Consider the following 21,201-nt stretch of genomic DNA (forward strand, 5'->3'; position numbering starts at 1 on the left):
GCTGTTCTCAGTAAAACCTGGAATACTGATTACTAGTCTTTTCTTTAAGGATTGCTTGGAAAAGAGAAGCATTCCAGGAGTACTGGAATTCTGTCTGTAGGAAAACTTTGATTGGACATGAAAGTTCACTTTGGAAGTCCTAATGCCACATTACTTGAGAAAATTCCTACAAGTTTGTATGCTGTGTCTAGTTTTAGACATCATCTTTGAAGAAACCTAGTAGTGGAGATAGAGTATGGAAAAACAAGACAAAAAGAAATAGTTTCTCTGGGGAGACTTGAATTGGATTCATTGGTCTTTCAGGACAGTGCATACATAGTCTGACTGGAGTGTTTAACTGGTTAACGATTGATGAAAAGTGAATTTTGAATTTCTATCTAGCACTATTACACAGAGTTAGAGAGTATGCTAATATAAAAAGAGATTTGCCAGAAGAACCTGATTAATATTGCTTTGTTTTATATTTAGGGACAGCTGGATCACTAAAAAAAGACAATTAAGTCTACATGAAAGGCTCTCAGGGGAGGGTGTTGTGGGTTTTCTTTGAGATTTTCTCCCAGATCAAAACAGATGTTGTCTTGGCTTTGGTTTGTATTTTCTGATTCCTGACAAGTCCCACCTGTATTTTACTTTCAACTTACTGCCCAAATTTTGTACATCCATCTAACTGCATGATTATGTATGGCTTTTACCTCTCATACTGTCTTCAGTGATAATTTCAGAGGTTTGTTTTATGTATGATTAAGGCCAGATCTTACTGTGTATCTTTGTATAGACTATATTGTCACATAGTGTCTTTGACAGTTGATGCTCAATTGATGTTGACAAATCTGTCTTATGTTTCCTTTGGATAATTCAGAGGACATTTGCTTCACTTAATACAAAAAGGGAAAACTCAGATTCCACAGGCAACTGTAAATACAGAATTTTTCAGCTCTATAACAAAGAATATGAAGTTAACCATAAAAATACTAGATTAAATCATTGGGTTTTTTTTTAAACAGGTATCTTTTTTAACTAGTGATTTTTCATTATCATTATTATTATCATTATTATTAATAGAGTCCGGATAATCAATATCTGAAAGAACTTGCATCTCTGTCAGAAGCCCAGTCTAGGACAGAGAAAGACAGTAGTATGGATGAAGGCTCTTCCACAGTGGCCAGTCTTCCTCCTGATGTCCAGAGTGTACAAGCCTATGATGATCTTTGTGAAACTGGTTTGGGGTAATTTTTTTTTTTTTTTTTTTTAACCTAAGAAATCTAGTTGGTCATAATCCCTTAGGTAAGCAGCATGTCAGTTTGAAGTGTTCTGTTACTCTGTGTTATGTATGTGTTTAATTTTGAGTGCAAAATCAAACTTGTGCATACTGTTTACAGCTGCATGAAGCATATCAAATGTTCTCCATCAGCAGACATATCACTGGGTAGAAGACAATGTAGCTGTAGCATGTGAAGTGAATTGTACATGGTTGTTTATAAACTTAGTGATGTGGAAGTGGAATCTAGAGTTTGGATATAATTGATATCATGATTGTCTCAAAGAATTCAGGTAACTTCCACTCTCTTTAGTGTCATTTTCTTTGTGTTGAGAGTTCACAACATTAGTTTATTTTTCCCTGGATCTGTAATCTAGCTATGTTCATATAATCTGCATGTCAGAAAAATAGATGGAAAAGGCAGTAAATATTTTATTTGTTAGTATCTTACACAGTTCTGAAGATGGAGATTACTTAACCTGAAGTTAATTCTGATATTTCTCTTCATCTGCTGCTGCACTAAAGAAATGAAAGATCTTTGGTATTAGTATTCTGTGTCTTCTCTGACGAGATTATGGTTTTTTTCAGTGGCAGAAGTTTCTGTGAGGGACATAAATGTAATCTTAACCAGATGATTTTGAAGTCATGGTGCAGTTTACGCCTTCTGGTTTTGTTAGATACATGTGTTGGTTCCATTTTCCTGGACACAGCCTATTTGAAGGACTGTACCATTAATGTCACTAATATGTCACAGCTATACCAAAAAATAATATTAATCTTGGTTTAAGTGAAATTGTGAGAGAAAATTTATATGAACATTGATTATATCACAGCAGTATTTATTTTACAATTATGCACTAGCTTGCAATTTGAGATGAACAGTTTACTTAAACCGAGTCAGATACTTATATTATTTCTGTGTTAGTTACGTTTTGTAATTTCAATTACCAGGATGTCTACAAAGTCAAAATATTTTGGCAAGAAGGAAGTAAATCGTGGGAGTTATTCTGTACCTCATGTGACTGAAGTTCTTAATGAAGAGAGACCATTTGTTCCGAAGGTGTTAGATGTAACATCAGAAGGAGGTTTGTTTTTATGGTATATCCTTTTACTATGGTCTAACATATAAAACAGTAAGTGTTTTGCATGTATAGGATTGTATGCCACTCTGTTTATTTAATCAGAAAATGGAAATAAGTTTTCATTGTTCTGTTGAAATTATTGTATCCATTTTATATTATAAATTTCATATGATTGCTTTCTGAAGACTTTCTGGTAACTTTTTTACTTAAATAATTTCTTTTTGCTATAGAGATAAGACAATGTATATTACCATATTTCTTCTGTCATTTACTTTCATTCCAAAAATGTAAAATTTGATTTGAAAATTTCAAGACCTGAGTATGTACAGATTAAATTTTTCATGCATCTATTTATTTATTTATTTATTCTTTCTGTGCTTGCATCATCCCTTGTAATAACAGACTGTTTGCTGAGACATCTTTCAAGCCCTTTCTCCTCATCAGGCAAAAAAATGGACTAACATGACCAGTTGACAGAAATCACATAATGATGCTGTATGCCATGTAGTTTCCTGATTTACAGTAATTGTGTTTACTTTGTAGAGTTTTTTGAGGAGCCATATGAAACTCCGAAGAGCTCCAATAGCTCTGTGAAAATCAAACCTATAGAGCATCAAAGAGGAAAGGCAAGTTACCATCTTGCATAGAAGCATCAAATTATTATGACTACTCTTTTAAAAATATACTGAATTCCTCAATATGCTTGAGAAATTGATGGCCTAAAGTGTTTAGGAGTGGTGAATTTTTTTCCCTGCTTAAATTGACAAGCAAGTTCACAAGTAATTCATCAGCGGTAGAGTGAGATCTGCTGTGAGCACTTTTGAAAACTGATTAATTGTTTATAAAACTAAATGTGTGCATGTCTGTGTATAAAATCATATATATAAAAATCACATTAGATCTATATGGTGTATGACGCTGCATTCCAACACAAACCATTACATGATATGTGCACACATAAATGAAAGCATGTAAATTAAAAAAACCCAAACAAACAACAAACCCCAGGGAGTCTTCTGGTTAATAGACCATATTTTAAGGGGTATTTTGTTATACTAGAAAGCTGTATTAATAGCCTTTTTTTTTTTCTTTAAAGTGTGCTGTCTCTGAAGTTGTCACAGGGTGATTAAGTAAAGACGCTCCCACTTGTTTGCATGCTTGCTTGTTTTTAAATTAAATGTATAAACATGTTTATTTTGCTCCTGTCTGAAAACAAGCCTTGTTTTTTTCATGCATCGTCTTTGGTCATAAGTCTCCTTTCTTTACAACTGGGTAAGGGCTGTTGTGCTTAAATGTGAATTGCAACGCCATTCGTTTGCTTGCCTGCAGTGCTCTAGATTCAGTGCTGTTAATGGGAGTAGAAAATGTCTTGTGGTCTTCAGTTCTACAGTACGTTTTACTATAGTGAATCTATGGCATGTGTGAAACCCTGCATTTGTTTCAGTTTCTTTCTTTGTAGTTAGTTTGTGTTCCACGTTTTCATCTTTATTTAGAAGGTGCAAGATTGGCAGAGTGTCAGGGTAATATATATGGATATGAATTTTAAAACAAAAACTTAAAATAATTACTTTGAACAGAGGATACTCAGGTGAATCATTTGGTCATCTCCTTAAGAGCTGTACCTGTCCTCCAATGTAATGTTGGTTGGTTTTGAGACAGATTTTTTCAAGTGGCTGATTAATCAAAACTGTGTTTGCCTTCAGCTAATAATACTTTATTGAAGCAGAAGGAGGGTACAAAAATTTACAAGTTCAGATGCATCTTTTTATATTCCAGCAGCTCTCCATTTCGGATGTAGATAGTCCTCAGGAAGATCAAAAGATAGAAAAAACGAAGGAAGGAAAGTCTGAACAGAATGTGTGAGAGACTTTTTTGTTGTTTTAATTTCTCTTTTAGCACTGCTTAAAAATCTAAAGTAGTTTTGTTAATTATGATATCCAGTGGAATCTCAATAGGTTCTTGCTGTTGTTTATAAGGACTTCATAGTTTGAAATAAAATTTCAGTCATTTTCTATTTCATGTGTACAGGCATTTCACAAACAAAATGCTGGGTGGATGAGTGGGTTATTTTAGTAATGATCAGGTAAAAAAGGCATGGTTTGTGGAAGACATATTTTATATTGGAAACAAGGATAGAGAATAACTGGAAAAGCTTTCAGGTACACAGTACCTTCTCCAGACCTGAAATAGGAGCAGCATCTTCAGGCTAAATATGAGTGGAGAGCTGTTATTCTAGGAAATTTTAATCATTTTTTTGTTACACAACGTACGAGAAAGAGAGGTTGATATCTAGGGATCAGAAGGTGAGATAAAAACAGATAACCTTGTTACACCTTCCTTTGTCCCTCTTTCAGGAGCTTTTACACAAGTTAAGAAATGTACTTGATTCTGATCTTTTTAAAATCTTATGTTTTAAAATACTTAAGTGTTTATAATACAATGAATGTAAAATTTTAGAAACAGTCCATAAACCTGATTGTCACATCATCTGTTTGAATAGATTACTGGTCAGTTTTTCTTTGAAGTTTTTCCAGTGAAGAAAATGTTCTGTAAACACGGGGTTCATTATGTTTACTATGAAGAATCTTCTGAGATTTTTTCGTTTGTTTTAATGTCAGAAAAATAGCAATCTGGTTTTATTATTTCAGTTAGATTTCTTCTTGAATCCACCAAATTAGTGGTAATGAAACCTTTTCCTCTGAAATGCTGTGTCTGAATGTCTTTAATATTTAGTAAAACGTATTAATTGTGATGGCATATAAATACATATTCCTGTGTATATATATATTATATTTGTGAAAAACTTCTAAATGGCTTGATTTCAGAAAGACATAGAATCCTCTGCTATTTTATAATGATGGATTTTGTTGCAAAAGAAGCTAAAATAACTGCACATGAAGTGCCCCTCAAGGGTTTCTTATGATGCTGTCTCTTCCTTTTTAGGAAGGCAGATTGTAATGGTATTAACAGTATTGCTTAAATTGGATTTTCTCTTCTTTTGTGAACTCAGATTAGCCTCTTTGTTGCCTGCTGTTGGTGTTGAATCCTAGAACCTTTTCATTGTTTTTGTTTGAGTCAGTTTCTGATTGCTAGGGAAACAAAGCATGAATGTCAATATTTGCCAGCTCAGATTGCAGTGTAATGCAGTAATTGAAGCCATGCAGATCAGTATAGCTGTGATCAGGTGGCTTTCAGGTATTTTATCTCATACTAATAAAAATACTATTTCAGGAGGTTGTATATATATTTGTGTGTGTGTGTGTGTGTGTGTGTAAAATGAAAATAAACAGTATAACAAATCATTGTAGTATTTACAAGACTCATTTTTTCTCTATAGCATGGCTGAGGTGGTTCCTAGCACCATTTCTCACTCATTCTCTTTAGATCAAGATGCAGAAGTTCCCAGGTGAGATAAAGCTATAACATTTCATATAATAAAATGGACTATCCCTATTAAATTTTCAGTCTGAAGTAACACGATCTGTAGATTTGATTACAAAATGTTTGCAGGTATGGTATATTTTACCTGCAAACTGTAGTACTAAGTAGCCTTTCCTGAAACCTTTTTGGACTGTAATCATTGAGGATCTTATACTCTTGAATGTTGTCCAGAATATCACATGAATCAAACATGTTAATTCAGAGCTACCAGATTTCAAGAGAAGTGATGCTTTTCTTCTGTGTAGGTAAAGGTCTTCAGTGTCTTTATAACTTAGTGTAAATCCTAACTCTCTCTTCATCATTTAAGCACTTCATCTCCTTAGTAGTCTTTACCTACTAAAAGATATATTGTGCTATCTGGTACATGTTATTTTAATTTTGATTGTTTTCTGATCTGAAATTTTATGGTTGTTTTTAATTCCAAATGTTTAAAGGTACATTTAATTATTTAACTGAATGTAAATCTGCCATCTCTTTTATTTCAGCTAATAATGCCTTTCTCCATTTTCCATCACTTGTTTGGTTTTATGACTAACCATAGTCTCTTTCTGTCAAATCTGTGTTCTCTGCCTGTGTCTGTAGTGAAGACACCATTTCAGATACCCTTGTGATTAAAAATTCAGATAAAACTTGTGCCTTTACTACTGTTTTTCTTTCAGTATATTAGGAAGCGTTAGGAAAAAGTTAATCATACATGCTGTCTAGTGAAGATTGTTCAGTGTTAATTATTAAATCATTCCTACAAATCAATTACGCTTTAGAAAAATGGAGATATCTTTAAAACTTTGTGGATTGATTTAAGACAGCCTCATATAGGTGAACTGTTAATGTTTTTGATAATTTTGTTCTTTTCCTTCTTAAGTAATAGAGAGATCTCTCTAAGTGATCGTCAGCCTTCTCAGACTGTTGTGTCAAGTGCTGCCTCCAATACTTCCATTTGTTCAAAGGAACAAGAAGTCAAGGAAGAAGTGCCTACAGAAGAGAAGCTAAACACATCAGGAACTGTGAGGCAGATGCTCCAAGATGAAATGTTTAAGTTAGTTCAGGTGAGAGCTTCTCATTATTGAGAATAGTGTTCACAGTTCAGTGTTACTTAAAAAGTAGAGATAATGACTGTTTAAAGGTATTCTCTGTGTGGGGGTTTTTGAGGTTTCCAGTTCCATGTAAACACAGAAAACTTACTTTTGACTTAACTCTTGCATTAGACCCAAAGCAAGCAAGGTAATAATGAAAGTTTTAGTTTATATAACTTACTGTGCTCTAATAGTTTACATCAGGAAAAATTCTGAAGCTGTGATAACTTTGCAGCTGTACTAGGATTTATTTTTCATTAGTACATAGAGACAATTTTATGTTACCTTACATTTACTCAGACTTCACAAAAAAAGTGAAGGAATTTGTCTTGTTTTAACAAGTATTTAAGGTATGTGGCAAGTATGTAAGGTATCTTAAAAGAAAGTCCAGTACAATAAATAATCATACGCAAGAATCATTATTTGAAGTTTGGGATTTGTTTATTCAGCTGTATTAACAGGATAGTGAACAGTTACAAGATAGCCTAGATGTAGAATTTTTGCTAAGATTCCTGTTAAAGTTATTTACAGTGTAAACTTTGTGTGTGTATATCCAGCTACAGCAAATCAACTTCATGAGTTTAATGCAAATAGTGCAGTCATCCTTTGCCAACCTGCCAAATGTGCAACAAATTTTGCAACAGCAACAATCTGTTCACCTGGAAGGAAGCCAGCCTGCACATGCTACCAAAGGTAATGGCTTTCTGAAAACACAGCTGCCTGCTCAAGAAGACAAAGAAAAACCTGGTGAAAAGAATTCTGATTTTCAACCAAGGAATAGTTTAAGAGATGAAAGCGACAATGACCATATAAAAGTAGGTATATCAAAGTGTCATTCATGAAGACTGCTCTGTGTATCTGATATGTTTTCTGTCTTGTTAGGGTAGTGTCACAAAAGGGTGGTTTAGGTCAGGCCACATAAAGAATTAACACCGAAGAGTTTGAGTGAAATAGGTTTAATATGAAATTTAGGAAATGCAACTGCAAAAGATTTGACAGCAAGGTTCACTCTGTTACTTATTGCTTAGAGTAACTGCACAGAGACAGACTGAATTGAAATCAAGACACAATCGAGTTGGAAATAGTTTATAAAGATCAGAGGTGTAGGAAGGTAAAGGAGATCCTTCCATTGAATCACAAGGTTTAAAGTGGAATCTCCTGCTTTGTAAGCTCTAACAGAGTTTAGGTGCAGCTAGATCCAGTCGTAGTCTCAGACTTGGTCAGTGGTTTATATTTAATGGGAGAGAGAGAGAAAGTGGGGTGAAGAATCAGAGACACCCTTGTGCTGAGCCACAAGGTTCAGAGTAGACACTGTTGCTTTCTAAAAGGTCGCAGAGTTTAGGTGTGGCTGGATCTATTCCTAGTCTCAAACCCTAACAACAGATTAGATCTAGAGAAATACAAAGAGGAAGGGAATTCTGCTGTTGAGTCACCAGGGTCAGAATAGACCACCTTGCTTTTTGAACTCCCATAGACTTCAGGTGCAGCTAGGCCCAACGTTGGTGTCAGACTTGGACAACACTTTGTATCTAAAGGGTAGAGAAAGAGAATTTGTTCACAATTCAACATTATCTGTAGGATTTTAACATCAAAGCTAATGACTAAAATTTGTTTTAAATTTCAAAAATAACCTTACTACTTCAAGCTTGCAATGCGTATTATAACAAAGGTGTACCTGTTAAAAGTTCACCTCAAGTTCAGTGAAATACTCACCTCTAATGCCTTTTGCATTCCTCAGCAGGTGAAGGGTTGAGTCTGGAGGAGCAGGCTTTCTGCCACAGGCCCCCTAGTGCCTCAGACTCAGTGGTTTCCAACCTGTGAGTTGTGTCCCACTCAGAGGGAGATGCTGGTCACAGCCTGCTGCAGTCCAGGAGAGCTCAAAGGGGTCTCCTTTAGGACTGCTCTTTATAAAACTGTGAGATGATTGGCTTTAGTCATCAGTAAATTTCCATCCTGGCCACAGCCTGAGTTGGTAATTCTTCAAAATTCCAAGAACAATGGTATTGTTTGGCTCAGGTTACCACGCAGGCTACGACCTGGGCAGGAGTTTTCCAGGGTTGTCAGGAACTGTCTCCATTCCTGTTCCCTGCTTCATCCAAGCAGCAAAGTTGCAGTATGGACAGTGCCATTCTCTGCTTTAACCAAGTAAAAGAGTTACTGGTACAGTCAAGAGGTGCTTAACTGCCTGACTCATTACTCAAGTCACCAAGGCCTAGTTGGCAGCTGCTGGTGTCATAAAACAGTCCAGAGAACGGGGAGAAGTGCACCACAACGATTAGGAGATATTTTTTTGTGATTGCTATAGAGAAGGAATATTTATGCCATTTGCATGCATATTTAGTGCATGGTTACTGTTTCAAGGTGCTTGTAAATGCTGTGTTGTTTGCTTTTCTGATTTAGAACCATCTGGATGTGAATGTTTCTTCAAGCCTGCTAGAAAGCCACAGCGAAGATTTGCGTTCTTCAGTACCTGCTAAACCACTTTATCTCATAGCTCCTTCTGCAGACATCCAGGAAACACCAAAGCTTATCCCTATTGGAAGAAACTTGAATTACTCAAATGGATTTCCTTTGCTTAAGCTTGAATCAGGTTATCATTTCAAACCGGCATTTTTGCATCCAATGGAAATGTCATCAGCTTTTGCTAGACTGCCCCCAGTACCACGAGTAGCTTGGAGTTCATCAGATTCCATATGGAACCATCAGTTATCAGACATACGAAGGAAGAGTAAGGCAAAAGAAGACGTCAACATGAGTAGGCACGACCCTGAGATCCAAAGGCAGATGCATGAGGAAGAGAGAAGATGGGCAGAAACGGTACATAAGGGACCTCCCAAACACCTTAATCTAAGTTGGTATGAAGGACAGCAAGAAGTTTCACCTCAGCAGCAATTCTCTGCAAATAGGAATATGAAGAAAGCACTGATCACTCAGAACCTGGCTGGTATTCCACTGTTGCACTTGCAAGTTGATCCAGTACCTAGACGTCCACCAGTTGTAAGTCAGCCAACCGCTACTACTTTAATACCTGTTAAACCTGCAACAAAGGAGACTGACTGCAGAGAAGCACTACAGCACACAGGATTATCACTACTCCATGCTAATTTACCTCAAAAAAAGAAGGTACTGGATTTTATAATACCATTTTTTTTTAACTTTCATGTTTTCTTACTCATCGAAAGTAAATTAATGTTTCCAGACTATGGAATTTGGAAGTGTTCAGTACAGCTACCAGAAGCGATCAGGAACTAAGGTACCTTCTTACTGGCATGCCAGTATGAGGTAGGCTGTAAGCTTGGCAATGTTCTTAACAACGTTAGATTGATTTCACATTCCATAGTTCATCAACATTCAGTCCATTAATAAAGAATGTAAGGAATTCCCTCTGGATTATATTTACATAGCAAAAAATAGTTCTATATATTTATTATTATATATATAATATATTTATATAGCAAAAAAATAGTTCTGTTTTTACAGAAATTTAAATAGAATTTGTTACAGAAATACAAAGAATGTTTATTATTAAATTGCCTGTTTTATCAAAACTTCTGGTTTTGCTCTTGGCCAGACAGTTGCCAGTTGGTTGGTGGATACATGGTCACTACTTTACTGTTAACGGGTGGAGGTCAGGGCAGAGTTTAAACTCATGCTATGGCTCAGTATTTGGTGAACTGCATAGTGACATTAATCCTGTATTTATATATGTAAATACTTACTGTGTCTGGCAAGTTCTGCCTCCTCTTTTGTAGGGGCAGAAAAGGAATGCTAAAAGACTTGGTTAGAAAATATTAGTTTCTAGACGTTGAGAGCACATTGTTTTGAAAAATGTTGTTCTCATAGACTCATACGCTTGCTCTTTCCAGTTGAATAGGAACGTTTTTTCCTGAAAGGTGCTTTTTCAGCCCTTGTGTACATTGCATGGTTCCTACCTTCATCCCGAGCTACATACATTAAAAATGCAAATATTAATGAAGTACAGTGTGGAGAAAATTCATATCTTTTAGTTTGCTTTCAGAAATAGTTTACACGTGCACATTAGCTGAGATTCTGGTCTGATGCTGTTAATTTATCTTTTCTACATTTTCACTTTGTCTACATATTGCTACAGGAGTTGTGTTTGTATAATTGAGATCCAACCTGGACCTGCTCTTTTCATTGAGTCTGACTGGGCTTCCTCTCTCTGTTTCCTGTATCAATGTTTCATTTTTGCTTTTTTCTCTCTCTGAACATTTTCAGGCACCAAAATTCATTCCACTTGAAGATCTCATTGCATTTGAGCAGCGCCACCAGCGTCATACTGTGCCCAGTACTTCCTTTGGACAAGACCAAAGTGAACCTATCCAGTTACTAAAAATTGATGTTGAACCGTTTGAACTAAGAGATGTGCAGAATCATAGAAAAAGGCAAGCCAAACTTTTAAAGTGGGTCTTCATTTTGAAGGACTTACTGGTAACCTGTAACTTCTAGCTTTGAAATCAGTGGGAGTTTCCATAGCAGCTTCAAATAAAGTTTCCATAGCAGCTTCAAATAAAGTTTCCATAGCAGCTTCAAATAAAGTGGAATTAGATTTAATTCTCTTGGAGGAGAATAAATTAACATATATTAGTAAAGGTAGAGCAGGAGGAGCATGGTGTTAGGGCATGAAGGCGTTGTTGCTGTTACCAGGCTGATAAGATTCAAAGGGGAAATATTTTTCATACTTCTATCTGTGGTTTAAATCTGGCTGTTCGATATATACTGTCTGTGAAATGCTTTGCTGCTTACACAATAAAATCTTGATAGGCTACTGTCTTCATTACATATCATCTCCATTGGTAGTAATCTTCAAGAAGGAAAGGGTTACACTCTTCCAATGTAATTCAAGATACAGGCTTTGTTTCTGAATCCAGACAGTGATTAGCAAAATTCCTGCTGAAACAATATTTTATTTTGTTTTGCTAGGTATGTTATTCATTACTTTCAAAATTTGTTTATTCTTTGTTAATTGATTGCACAAGCAGTTAAAATTGTTTAAGCTGCATGCGTATCTCTGTTCAGTCCTCATGTAATGCCAGTAGATTCCTGACTTTTCACAGATCTGTGTTTTCTGTGGAAGAGTTAATGGTGTCATTGAATCTAGAACAGAACACTCGCTTCTGATTATGACGCTTTTAAGTCCAGCAGCTGGAAACACAGACTCTAGGATCTTAAATTGATACATAAGTAACTGCAGCTGGAGTTTAGAATACCTCTGTTGATATTACCAGCTGAAATGCTTGAAGCGACAATTGTTGTCTTACAATCTATGAGAATTTGTAATATAATTTATATAATTATGTAGGATACAATTTATCAGATACTAAAGAAAATTTGCAACTTTTTTACTAAAATAGTTAATTGGGAAGTTTCAGTGATAACAGGCTTGTTTCTTCCTGGTGTATTTCTTGTAGATTCCCTACAGGCATTTTATGTAGTAATGATTATGTTATTATGCACAAAATACAGCTATGACATGTTACACAGTTTATATTATTTGATGTAAATAGATTATTAGACGATTAACAGATTTTGGTGTGATTCTTAAGTATATTTATGGGTTCCTACAACAATTTTGTGTACAGTTCTGGTAGGCGAAAATAGTGCTTTGAATTGGTCTGTATGCAACAGTTGTGTTTGTCTTTCCCACTTTCATTTCAGTCTCTATTTCTTAATAGTAATATTCCTTAGAAAACAATCATAGGTATTTTTATTATTTGAGTGCAGTTCTTGCTTTTGATTTGTAATTAATATGTTGACAGACAAAAAAGGCGTGGTAAGAACCAAATGAAAGACAAAGATGAAAAGCAGAAACCAAGTGTGTCCTTCTGCCCAGATGACTCCATCATCAGTAGCAGTGATACAGTGATGGTTGCTGAATCAGGGACTGGGGTATAGAAAAATATTTTTTTCTTTGCTTTTTTCTATTCAAATATTAAGAAGAAAGAAGGAATTGGGCAACTGTCAACCAAAACAATCATGTAAATCTCTCCCAGGCTCTAGGCCAGAAACGGTATCCATCTTTCATTCATATACTTGGATTTACTGTAAATTTTATGAAGTATTCAAAGGTTGCTTTTGATTTTCTTGGGACATGAACTTGTCTGTTTTGATAGAGTATTTGTCTGTATGTACATTAAGGTAAATTTATACACAAATGCTAATAGCTTTTAAAAAAACAATTAGGTTTAGTCTAGCAGTAATACTAGGGCAAATGACCCAGGCATTACTGTCTTCACATGAGGCTAGATTATGACAGTGTAACTGTGAGGATGGGGAGTATGAGGTCTTGAGTTCTGGCTCCGCCAGGAAACTGGAAAGACGAAGTCTTTGTCAGGCTGGGTTTTGATTTATGCACTTCTGTTTGTTTGCCTGGGCCTTTTTGATATCTTTTAACATATTTGGGGGTTATCTTTGCAAGTACCAAATTTCAGGCTAGAACACTACCAGATTTAAAGCTAGAACAATACCCAGCGCAGCAGGCTCTATTTCTGGTCCATACCATACCTTCTTTGAGACTTGCCTCCCTAGCACAACAGCTGGAGAGCCTCACCAGACCTGGGAGATGTTAACTATAGTATGGCAGAGATACTCGAAGAAGAATCAGGAATTTGTGTTACTGCAGGTCACCCCAAGGTACATATGGGAAAGAATGTTTACATAGTTATTGCATTAAGTTGGGATGGATCGGAAGAATTAAGAAAGGGGGTAAGAGAAGTACATTACAGTGATTTTTTTCCCAACTCATTACTCAAAAGAGGTATGTTGAAAAGTTAACAGCATCAAGAAAACCTTTAATTGGCATTGGAACTATTTTTTAAGATAGTTCTTTTTCTCCTTATGTTAGGATCAACAAGAAAAATCTGCATCATACCTTCAAGATGGTTTTTTCATTTCAGTGGGCAAGTACAAATCTTCTTAATGCTTTAAGTGCCTAAATAAAATAAATCAAGGAACGGAAGTCTGTTAGATTTCAAATGGAAAAAACCCCTCTGTAGTCATCAAGATATTAAAAACTCAAATGTCTGTGGGCTTTACAGCATAATGTCTTACGGGATCTTTCCCCAGAGAATCAGGAAAACCTTTCAGGAGGTACAACAGATATTTAGTCTTTCTTGGGTATGGTCAGTTTTTAGGAGATTGGTGTGGGGAGAGATGCAGGCAAATGTAAGATCACATATCAATTATTTGTAAACTCAATAATTCTCCTGAAAATTTTAGAAGTATTTTGAATTTTCTTAGAAATAAGTGATAATCTTGTGTTTATGTTTATGAACAGTGGACTTCATGAAATAATAACAGTACGTTGAATGAATTTCAGTAACTATGGTTCTTGGTGATTTCTGTTCATGTGATTCATCAGAAGAATGCTTTCAAATTCTAAATCAATTTATTTGTTTTTAAAAGATATTTTTCCAGTATTATTTGCCTGGATATTCTATTACATTAAATTTAATGCTTTTTTAAAAGAAACTGTTTACAATAATTCTAGCTTTCAAACTGAAGGCATGGCTGTAGAAAGATTTGTTTCTTTCTAGTACATTAATTCAGCACAATATTTAGTCCTATCAGAGGAAAAAATGCAATCCATTATCTGAAATTTGGCCTTAGAGAAATAGTGTCTTGCAGAGCTCTGTAGAAACATGAATAAAGGTATACACATCATAAATATTTGTTCCCTTTTAAAATATGAAACAAACTGTTACTGTACAGCATACTAGAATACTTAATTTTAAAATTACATGTCCAAACTGAGCCTTGATTTTAGTTCAGTGTACCCTTGTAAGTTTCAATACAGTAGCATATTCATAAGGCAGGAATACAGACTTCATTCATGAAGTATGCTTAGAGAAAGGTTAAAATTATTTTGAGAAATGCAAAGAAGAATCTGTTGGAGCCCTTAGTTTTGAGTTAATATCATGGCTTTCATAGGTTTCTAATTCTTGCATTTTTTTAATGTATTATCATACTTTAGACACAGTGGGAGAAGCAATTACTACTTCAGCAGATCTACATTACATGGCTGCTACAGGAAAAAAACCAGCAGAAACGCAGGATGCAAGTACAAATACTCACCCAGGTAAGTGCTACCTGTGTGCTACAGTAACCAACTGTTTCTAGTATTGAATCTTGTTAATTGTGATATTTGGCCAGCTTCCAAAGTAGAGTAAATTTTTAAATGGAAAAAGAGTTTTTCATGCTGTAACATTTTGTTTCAAAAAGTATTAAACCACAAGATACTGGAATATAAATTACAAAGTATTAGTTGAAATAATTATAAATAAAAATCCTACTGGTGCAATTATGTAAGAGTTTCTACATGCTTTCTGTAAGTACTTCTGCTGTGACTTTTTCTAAAAGCTCCTTTTAACTAGCTTGACTTTATCTAAATGCATTTTAGACAGTGTTTTACATGTGACTGAAACTGTTTCCCTGCCTCTTCCCCCCAACTTTGCTTTGATTGTGAGCTGAGAAATCAGAAACGCACATTCAGATAATGCCATCCGTGTCTTTACTTTCCTTAAAATTCATGCATTTTGGTTTTGTTTTTTTTCCTATCAAGTGCTCAAATCATATCGGGATGTTGGAATCAGTGCTTGCAGTGAGGTTTCTGAAGTCCAAAAAAATGAATCAGTCAACTCTGTTCCTGTGTCAGGTGTGGCTTCAGTCTTTCGCTACTTCATTTGTTGTTTGGGAAGTCTATAAAAATACTACAATGTTAACATGGATTTTGTACACAAAGTCACTTAATGCAGGATGTAGATAAGAAGATGCTAATTTGTCCGACTTCTGGAGACCAAATGTGAAATAATCGTAATATTGTTTATGAAAAGTTTGGCTGGAATATTTCATGGTGTAGCGTAACTATCTTCTTGTATTCCTGAATGATGTGGTACCTTTGTGAATTTTAGCTTGATTTTAGTGCCACTTTCTCTTGGGGAGTTGCTGTTCTGTACACCAAATGGATTGACCAGTAGGATGTTAAGATAGATCACAGCTCCACATGAAATGGAGCTGTAGTAACTCAACTGATTATACAGTTGATCTTCACATCTGCTAAGTTACATAATAGCTATATGCCAAGTAACAGTGTTCCAGTCTCAAGTAGGAATTTTACTTCCCATCAGTCATCCTTTGGGTCAGTTTGTAGCACGAAGAATAGAAGGTTACTGATTTTGAGCTAAAGAAGATTTGTTTTGATGTGGGTTTTCTCCCCATTTTATAAGTCCTTGATAAACTGTACTACATAGAAGAATTCAGTAGCTAAGTATTTTCCCTGCGGTACCAAGTGAGGATACTAATTTTTCCTTTCTTTTAAAATTCAGCAGTGTTGTTCCATTTGGAAGATTATTTTACTGCATCACATGACTTCTTGCAGATAGTTTCTTAGAGAGGTCTGTCTAGCTAAGTAGTGTCATTTATTTGGATCAAGTAAAGATGCAGGTTATTTTTTTTCAACCTATTCAGGAGCAAACTGGAAATAAATAGCACTTTAGACTGCAGCTTGTTGCTTTAATTTTAATCTTTTGAGTATTTTTCTGCTAATTTGTCACCAAAATGAAAAATAATTTAGTACTTTATTGTTAGAAGCAAACATTGAAGAAAACTATTAAGGTACATTGTCTATAGTTTTTAAAAGAAGTGCTGATCAGAGCTTTCCTTATCATTTAGAGAATGTAGACCTGTTTCCAGACAGTTTTGTCTGATGTTTCCTGGCTTTTACTGTAAATATAATACTATTACTCTTTTCTCACAGAATCATCTAGTGCATTTGAGATACTACCACCAGACATGTATTTAAACCTGAGATTCCCCACTCAAGTGAATGAGAGACCTTTGTCATGCTTTCTGTCAGATGCACCTGATTTGGTTAGTGATCCAATGTACATATGGTTAAAAGACATTTTAAGTGTGCTGTTTGTCTTACCTCATTAATTTGTGTTTTTTATATCTGGATGGGACAGTTGTGTAACACCCTAGGGAAGATTGTAGTTATTTTGTCTCCAAAACAAAAAGTCTTTCAATGCAAAGTGGTAAGAGGTAAATACAGGAAATAGTTAACCATGTACTATAAACAATGTATGCAAATGCTTTATAATTGATCATAGTCTTTTTCTTGTTTAGAGTGAACATAAGTATGTCAGTGTGATTGACATTGAAGACAGTGACATCCTTAACAATTTGCCCATGATACCTGAGTCTGCAGAAGAGACAGCTACTGCACAGCAAAATGCTAACTTTGAAATTCCATCTACTGCAAAACTTGATCACACGGCAGCTTCTGTTAATAATGCAGTTCCACCCGAGGCACTTTGGAAGAAAGGTAAACCATTTCATTTTTACGTCAGAAAAAAAGCTATGGACTTCTGTTGTAGTACTCTTTTCCACAGTAAACTTGCAGCCTTTTCCCAGCTCGCCTCCTGCTATTTTAGTCTTACACATCAAAATGTTTATACATTTGATTTCTGTGATGATTCCTGCTTCCTAAAACATACTATCAGGTATAGCACAGCTATGCCTAATGAATTGCATTACTTAAATGTTTGCAGTTTTTTCAGTGACGTTAGTGCACTTTTTTTTTTTTTTTATTTCAAGATGATCATCTGAAAAATATATCAAGCCAAGTGCAAAAGGAAGATAAGAAGTCAAATTCTGCTGCAGACAGTTTAACTTGGAACATGTTACATGAAGATGACGGAACTTTTCCTTCTTCAGGGCTTCCATCCAAAATAATTGGCAAAGAATACTTTTCCACAAAGCAGCAGGAAATAGATATGCAATTACAGACACTACAGAACATAACAGAAAATATGGAGGAGGATTTCAGAAATACCAAACTGGTGAGTTCTTGCTGCTAACTGTTGTGTCCTAAACAGTTCGTTCTGTAACTTCATTTAGCTAAGGACAATTTAAATTTTGGAGTGATGATTTTCAAATTGCTTAGTATGTGTTGGGAGAGATCAGGAATAAGATACGATTCTTTCACATCTAATGCTGCATCTGTTGGCTGACAGTTATTTATGGTGGACCACATGCTGGTCAGAACGGTGATGTTCTTAGTGAATGGGCAGAATATATTTAATCTCTCTGTAACTGGGAAAATGGAATAGCACAAAAGTTCAGGCTGAGCAGGATACCTTATTGGCAAAGATTTCTGCAGTTGTGCCTCTGCACAGTATTATGAGACTTTCTGGAACTTGTTTCTATTTATTTCATAAAATACTTGCATTTAACATCTTTATAAATCTAACTATAAAAGGGAAATAAATGCATTTTGGACATAGCGCATTCAGGTGATCTTACACCTGATATAATTCAGGAATTACTATTTTATAGGTCATGACAGAAATAACAATAAAAAGTTACAATTATTTAACAGACTGACCTCTTAATATTGTATGTGGTTTAGGTTGCCTAGATTTTCAGGTGTGGCTGACTTCAGGTGTATGTGAAATGGGGAATGCTGGCAATTATTTCTTCACATTACTTTGACTTTTTTATTAAGTTTAGAGTAAACTGAAAGTGACTGATCTAAAAATGAGCTAGTAGTTCTGATTTTACCTAGCTGATAAGAAAAAATTCTTCTTCACACATCAAGAAAACTAAGTCAGTTTCCAATTCCTGTAGACCTGGCTAAATACAGAATGAATTCAGTAACACTGTATTAATTCCACAGCATCTACTTTTTGTATAATGGTTCAAAATAATAGTGTCCATTGCCTGTCCTTCCATATATTCACAGAAATGTAAGGACCTCGTTGTGTCCCCTACACACAGTTACTAAAGTATGGTGGATTATTTAATCCCTTACATCCTTCATCAAGGTGATTATCTAGCCAGATTTTTAAAAGCCTGTAGTGAGAAAAAAAAATCTTCGCATACTCTTTGCGGCATTTTGCTGCATTTGGGTTCTAAAACTTCTGGATATCTGGCCAAATCCTGAAGATAAACACCTGATTTCTATTTTACCCAGTGCACACTGGTTGGTCATTCCTTTTATAACAATTCCTTAGGTACTAGAAATCAGTTTTGAGGCCTGTTCTTTGTAAAGATAATGTTCAGTGAAATGTCTCTGTCTAGGTTAGTCAGCTTTAGTTTTCATTTTCTAGTTTTGAACTTCAGGAAACTCCTGACCTATGAAGAACATGGAAATATTTATCTTTCTGTGGTTTTTAGATAAGAGGTAGTGGAAAATTCAGCTGCTCTAAAAGTAAAAATAACGTGATCAATAGAAGTAAAACTGTTCACAAGAATAATACAGTTCATATGTATTTTCTCAGCGTAAGGGCCCACAAGATTGAACTCTTTAGATGAAATCAATCTACTTAAGCTGCTTTGATTCCTGAACTATTTTATTTGGTTTTGAATCAGTATACCTCATTAAAATGTTTGTAAGATTCTGAGGAAAAAATATATTTATAGCAAACTTTGCGTTAATAACTGCAGTCCAAGTCTCAGAGATGCCTTGAAGAATGTATGGTTATTTAGTTTTTGGGTTTCATTTATAGCTAGTGAAAATAATAGAAGATTTTGAAATGGCTGCCAATTCAGACCTTGGTGCTCGTCCTTCATTCTCTGAAGATGCTAGAGTCATTGATGATGGTATGTGTTCAGTTAACAGAAGGATAGTAAACTTGCAGTTGAGTATTAAATTTGACTAACTTTTAATGACTGTTGAAGTTTAATACAATCCCAAAAGTTGTTACTGAAATCTGAACAAAAAATCAAAAATATGAGAGAGAGAGAGAGAGAGAAATAAAATCAAAGGTAGAAAATATGAATATTAACAGGTCCTGCTTCAAGGAAAATGCATTTGAAAATACCTGTATATTTTGATGTTTTCCAGAACCAGAATGCAGGACTTCAGTATAAGATTTTAAAGATGATAGTCTGTATTTCTATTGTATCATAAAATCTAAACATGTTGCTTATGAGTGCTTTGCTTGCTGATGTGAAAGGATATGAAGTTTGTCCTCAGGTTTTCTCTGTATATATAAACAAATGTTTTTCTCTGTGTATATAAAGAAACTTTTTTCATGCATCTTTGGTGGCTATTTAGTTGTAATATCTGCCGTTTTTAATAAAAGCTTGCATCAGCTTAACTATTTGCTAGAGCTGATGTATTGAGTAGTTTATTGTTTATATAACAATTGACTAGATAGTACCTCTTTACTTATAGTTACCATACTGTACCAAGAAGGAGCATGCTAGGGGTACGTGCTTAAGGTCCCCTTTACATTCATACCAAAACATAGTCTAATCTGCTTATGAAATACAAAGCCAAGTGGTAGAACAAAATGATTACTATATCTGTATTTATACGTAAGACAATATTTAAGATGTCCATTAGCCTCACACAGAGCAACTCATAATTTGGTCTTTGTTCACATGTACAGGACCAGTACATACATCACAGCTTTTGGTGGGTGCTCTTTCATAGGTAGGCACAACTGATCTAAGTTCAGGTTGTTGTTTGACAGATAAACTAAATATGCCACTAATAAATATGTATGAGTGATAGTTTTTGCATTCTGGGTTTTTTTTCATTGGCCTACACTAATTACTATACTTATTATTTTTTCATGGAATCAGAACATTATTTAAGGGGCATGATTTTTGAAGATACTGCAGGTGATGACAAGGAGGGCTTAAACTTGGAGTATCCTGTACCCGGTTGTTCTGCGTTGGAAGTACACTCCCTTGCCTCTGCAGCCTCTGCTTCTGACTTTCCCAGTGGCATAAAGTCATCTTCTAGTATAATCTTTATTACTTATTTTACTCTTTTTCTCCTTTTAAAAATAAGTAAACCTTTTCTTCCTGGTGTAATACTTTCTCATTGCTGTTATACAGAATGTTACATAATGCCAGTGAGCTCATGTCAGTTGTCAGTCTTTCTAGATTGCATTATTTAGAATGGCTTCATGGATGTGCATTGATAATGAGTTTATACATTACGTGACAGAACAGTATCACAAAGCCCTGAAAACAGTTCAGCAGTGTGCATTATACTTGTACTCTTTTACAAGTACATTATATTGTACTCAAATTCACTATTACTGAAAGAAAATTAGTAACCTTGGGTTTATTTCTGAAACCCATCACTTTGCTGATTTGTAATTATTTAGTTAATTGCACATGAGTAAAAGTATGTGGAGGGCCACAGTACACTCATAGCTTCCTCCCAAAGCTATCTTACCATCTCTGTCATCCTCCTGTGTTCTAGAGAGTTGAGATCCCAGTTAATCCAACCCATGTCATTAAGTACAATATTCATTTATTTTTAGTGTCAGTGTATTCAGGTTAATATATTTCTGCATTTCATCCCACA

At 35.0% G+C, this 21,201-nt stretch overlaps 1 protein-coding gene across 1 annotated transcript in view; it reads left to right on the top strand.

The window, feature by feature from the left end:
• CPLANE1 (ciliogenesis and planar polarity effector complex subunit 1) overlaps nt 1-21,201 on the top strand; it is a 65,852-nt gene that overhangs the window by 34,466 nt on the left and 10,185 nt on the right. The window contains exons 26-42 of the mRNA XM_056324578.1: nt 1,063-1,226; nt 2,210-2,343; nt 2,884-2,966; nt 4,117-4,199; nt 5,678-5,746; nt 6,644-6,827; nt 7,412-7,669; nt 9,255-9,977; nt 11,094-11,260; nt 12,635-12,764; nt 13,720-13,774; nt 14,848-14,952; nt 15,436-15,528; nt 16,630-16,742; nt 16,998-17,196; nt 17,469-17,713; nt 19,382-19,475. Coding sequence (XP_056180553.1) covers nt 1,063-1,226; nt 2,210-2,343; nt 2,884-2,966; nt 4,117-4,199; nt 5,678-5,746; nt 6,644-6,827; nt 7,412-7,669; nt 9,255-9,977; nt 11,094-11,260; nt 12,635-12,764; nt 13,720-13,774; nt 14,848-14,952; nt 15,436-15,528; nt 16,630-16,742; nt 16,998-17,196; nt 17,469-17,713; nt 19,382-19,475 — 2,899 coding nt within the window. The remainder of the gene's footprint in view (nt 1-1,062; nt 1,227-2,209; nt 2,344-2,883; nt 2,967-4,116; nt 4,200-5,677; nt 5,747-6,643; nt 6,828-7,411; nt 7,670-9,254; nt 9,978-11,093; nt 11,261-12,634; nt 12,765-13,719; nt 13,775-14,847; nt 14,953-15,435; nt 15,529-16,629; nt 16,743-16,997; nt 17,197-17,468; nt 17,714-19,381; nt 19,476-21,201) is intronic.

Source organism: Falco biarmicus, chromosome Z (genome assembly GCF_023638135.1).
Source record: "Falco biarmicus isolate bFalBia1 chromosome Z, bFalBia1.pri, whole genome shotgun sequence".
Classification (NCBI taxonomy): domain Eukaryota; kingdom Metazoa; phylum Chordata; class Aves; order Falconiformes; family Falconidae; genus Falco; species Falco biarmicus.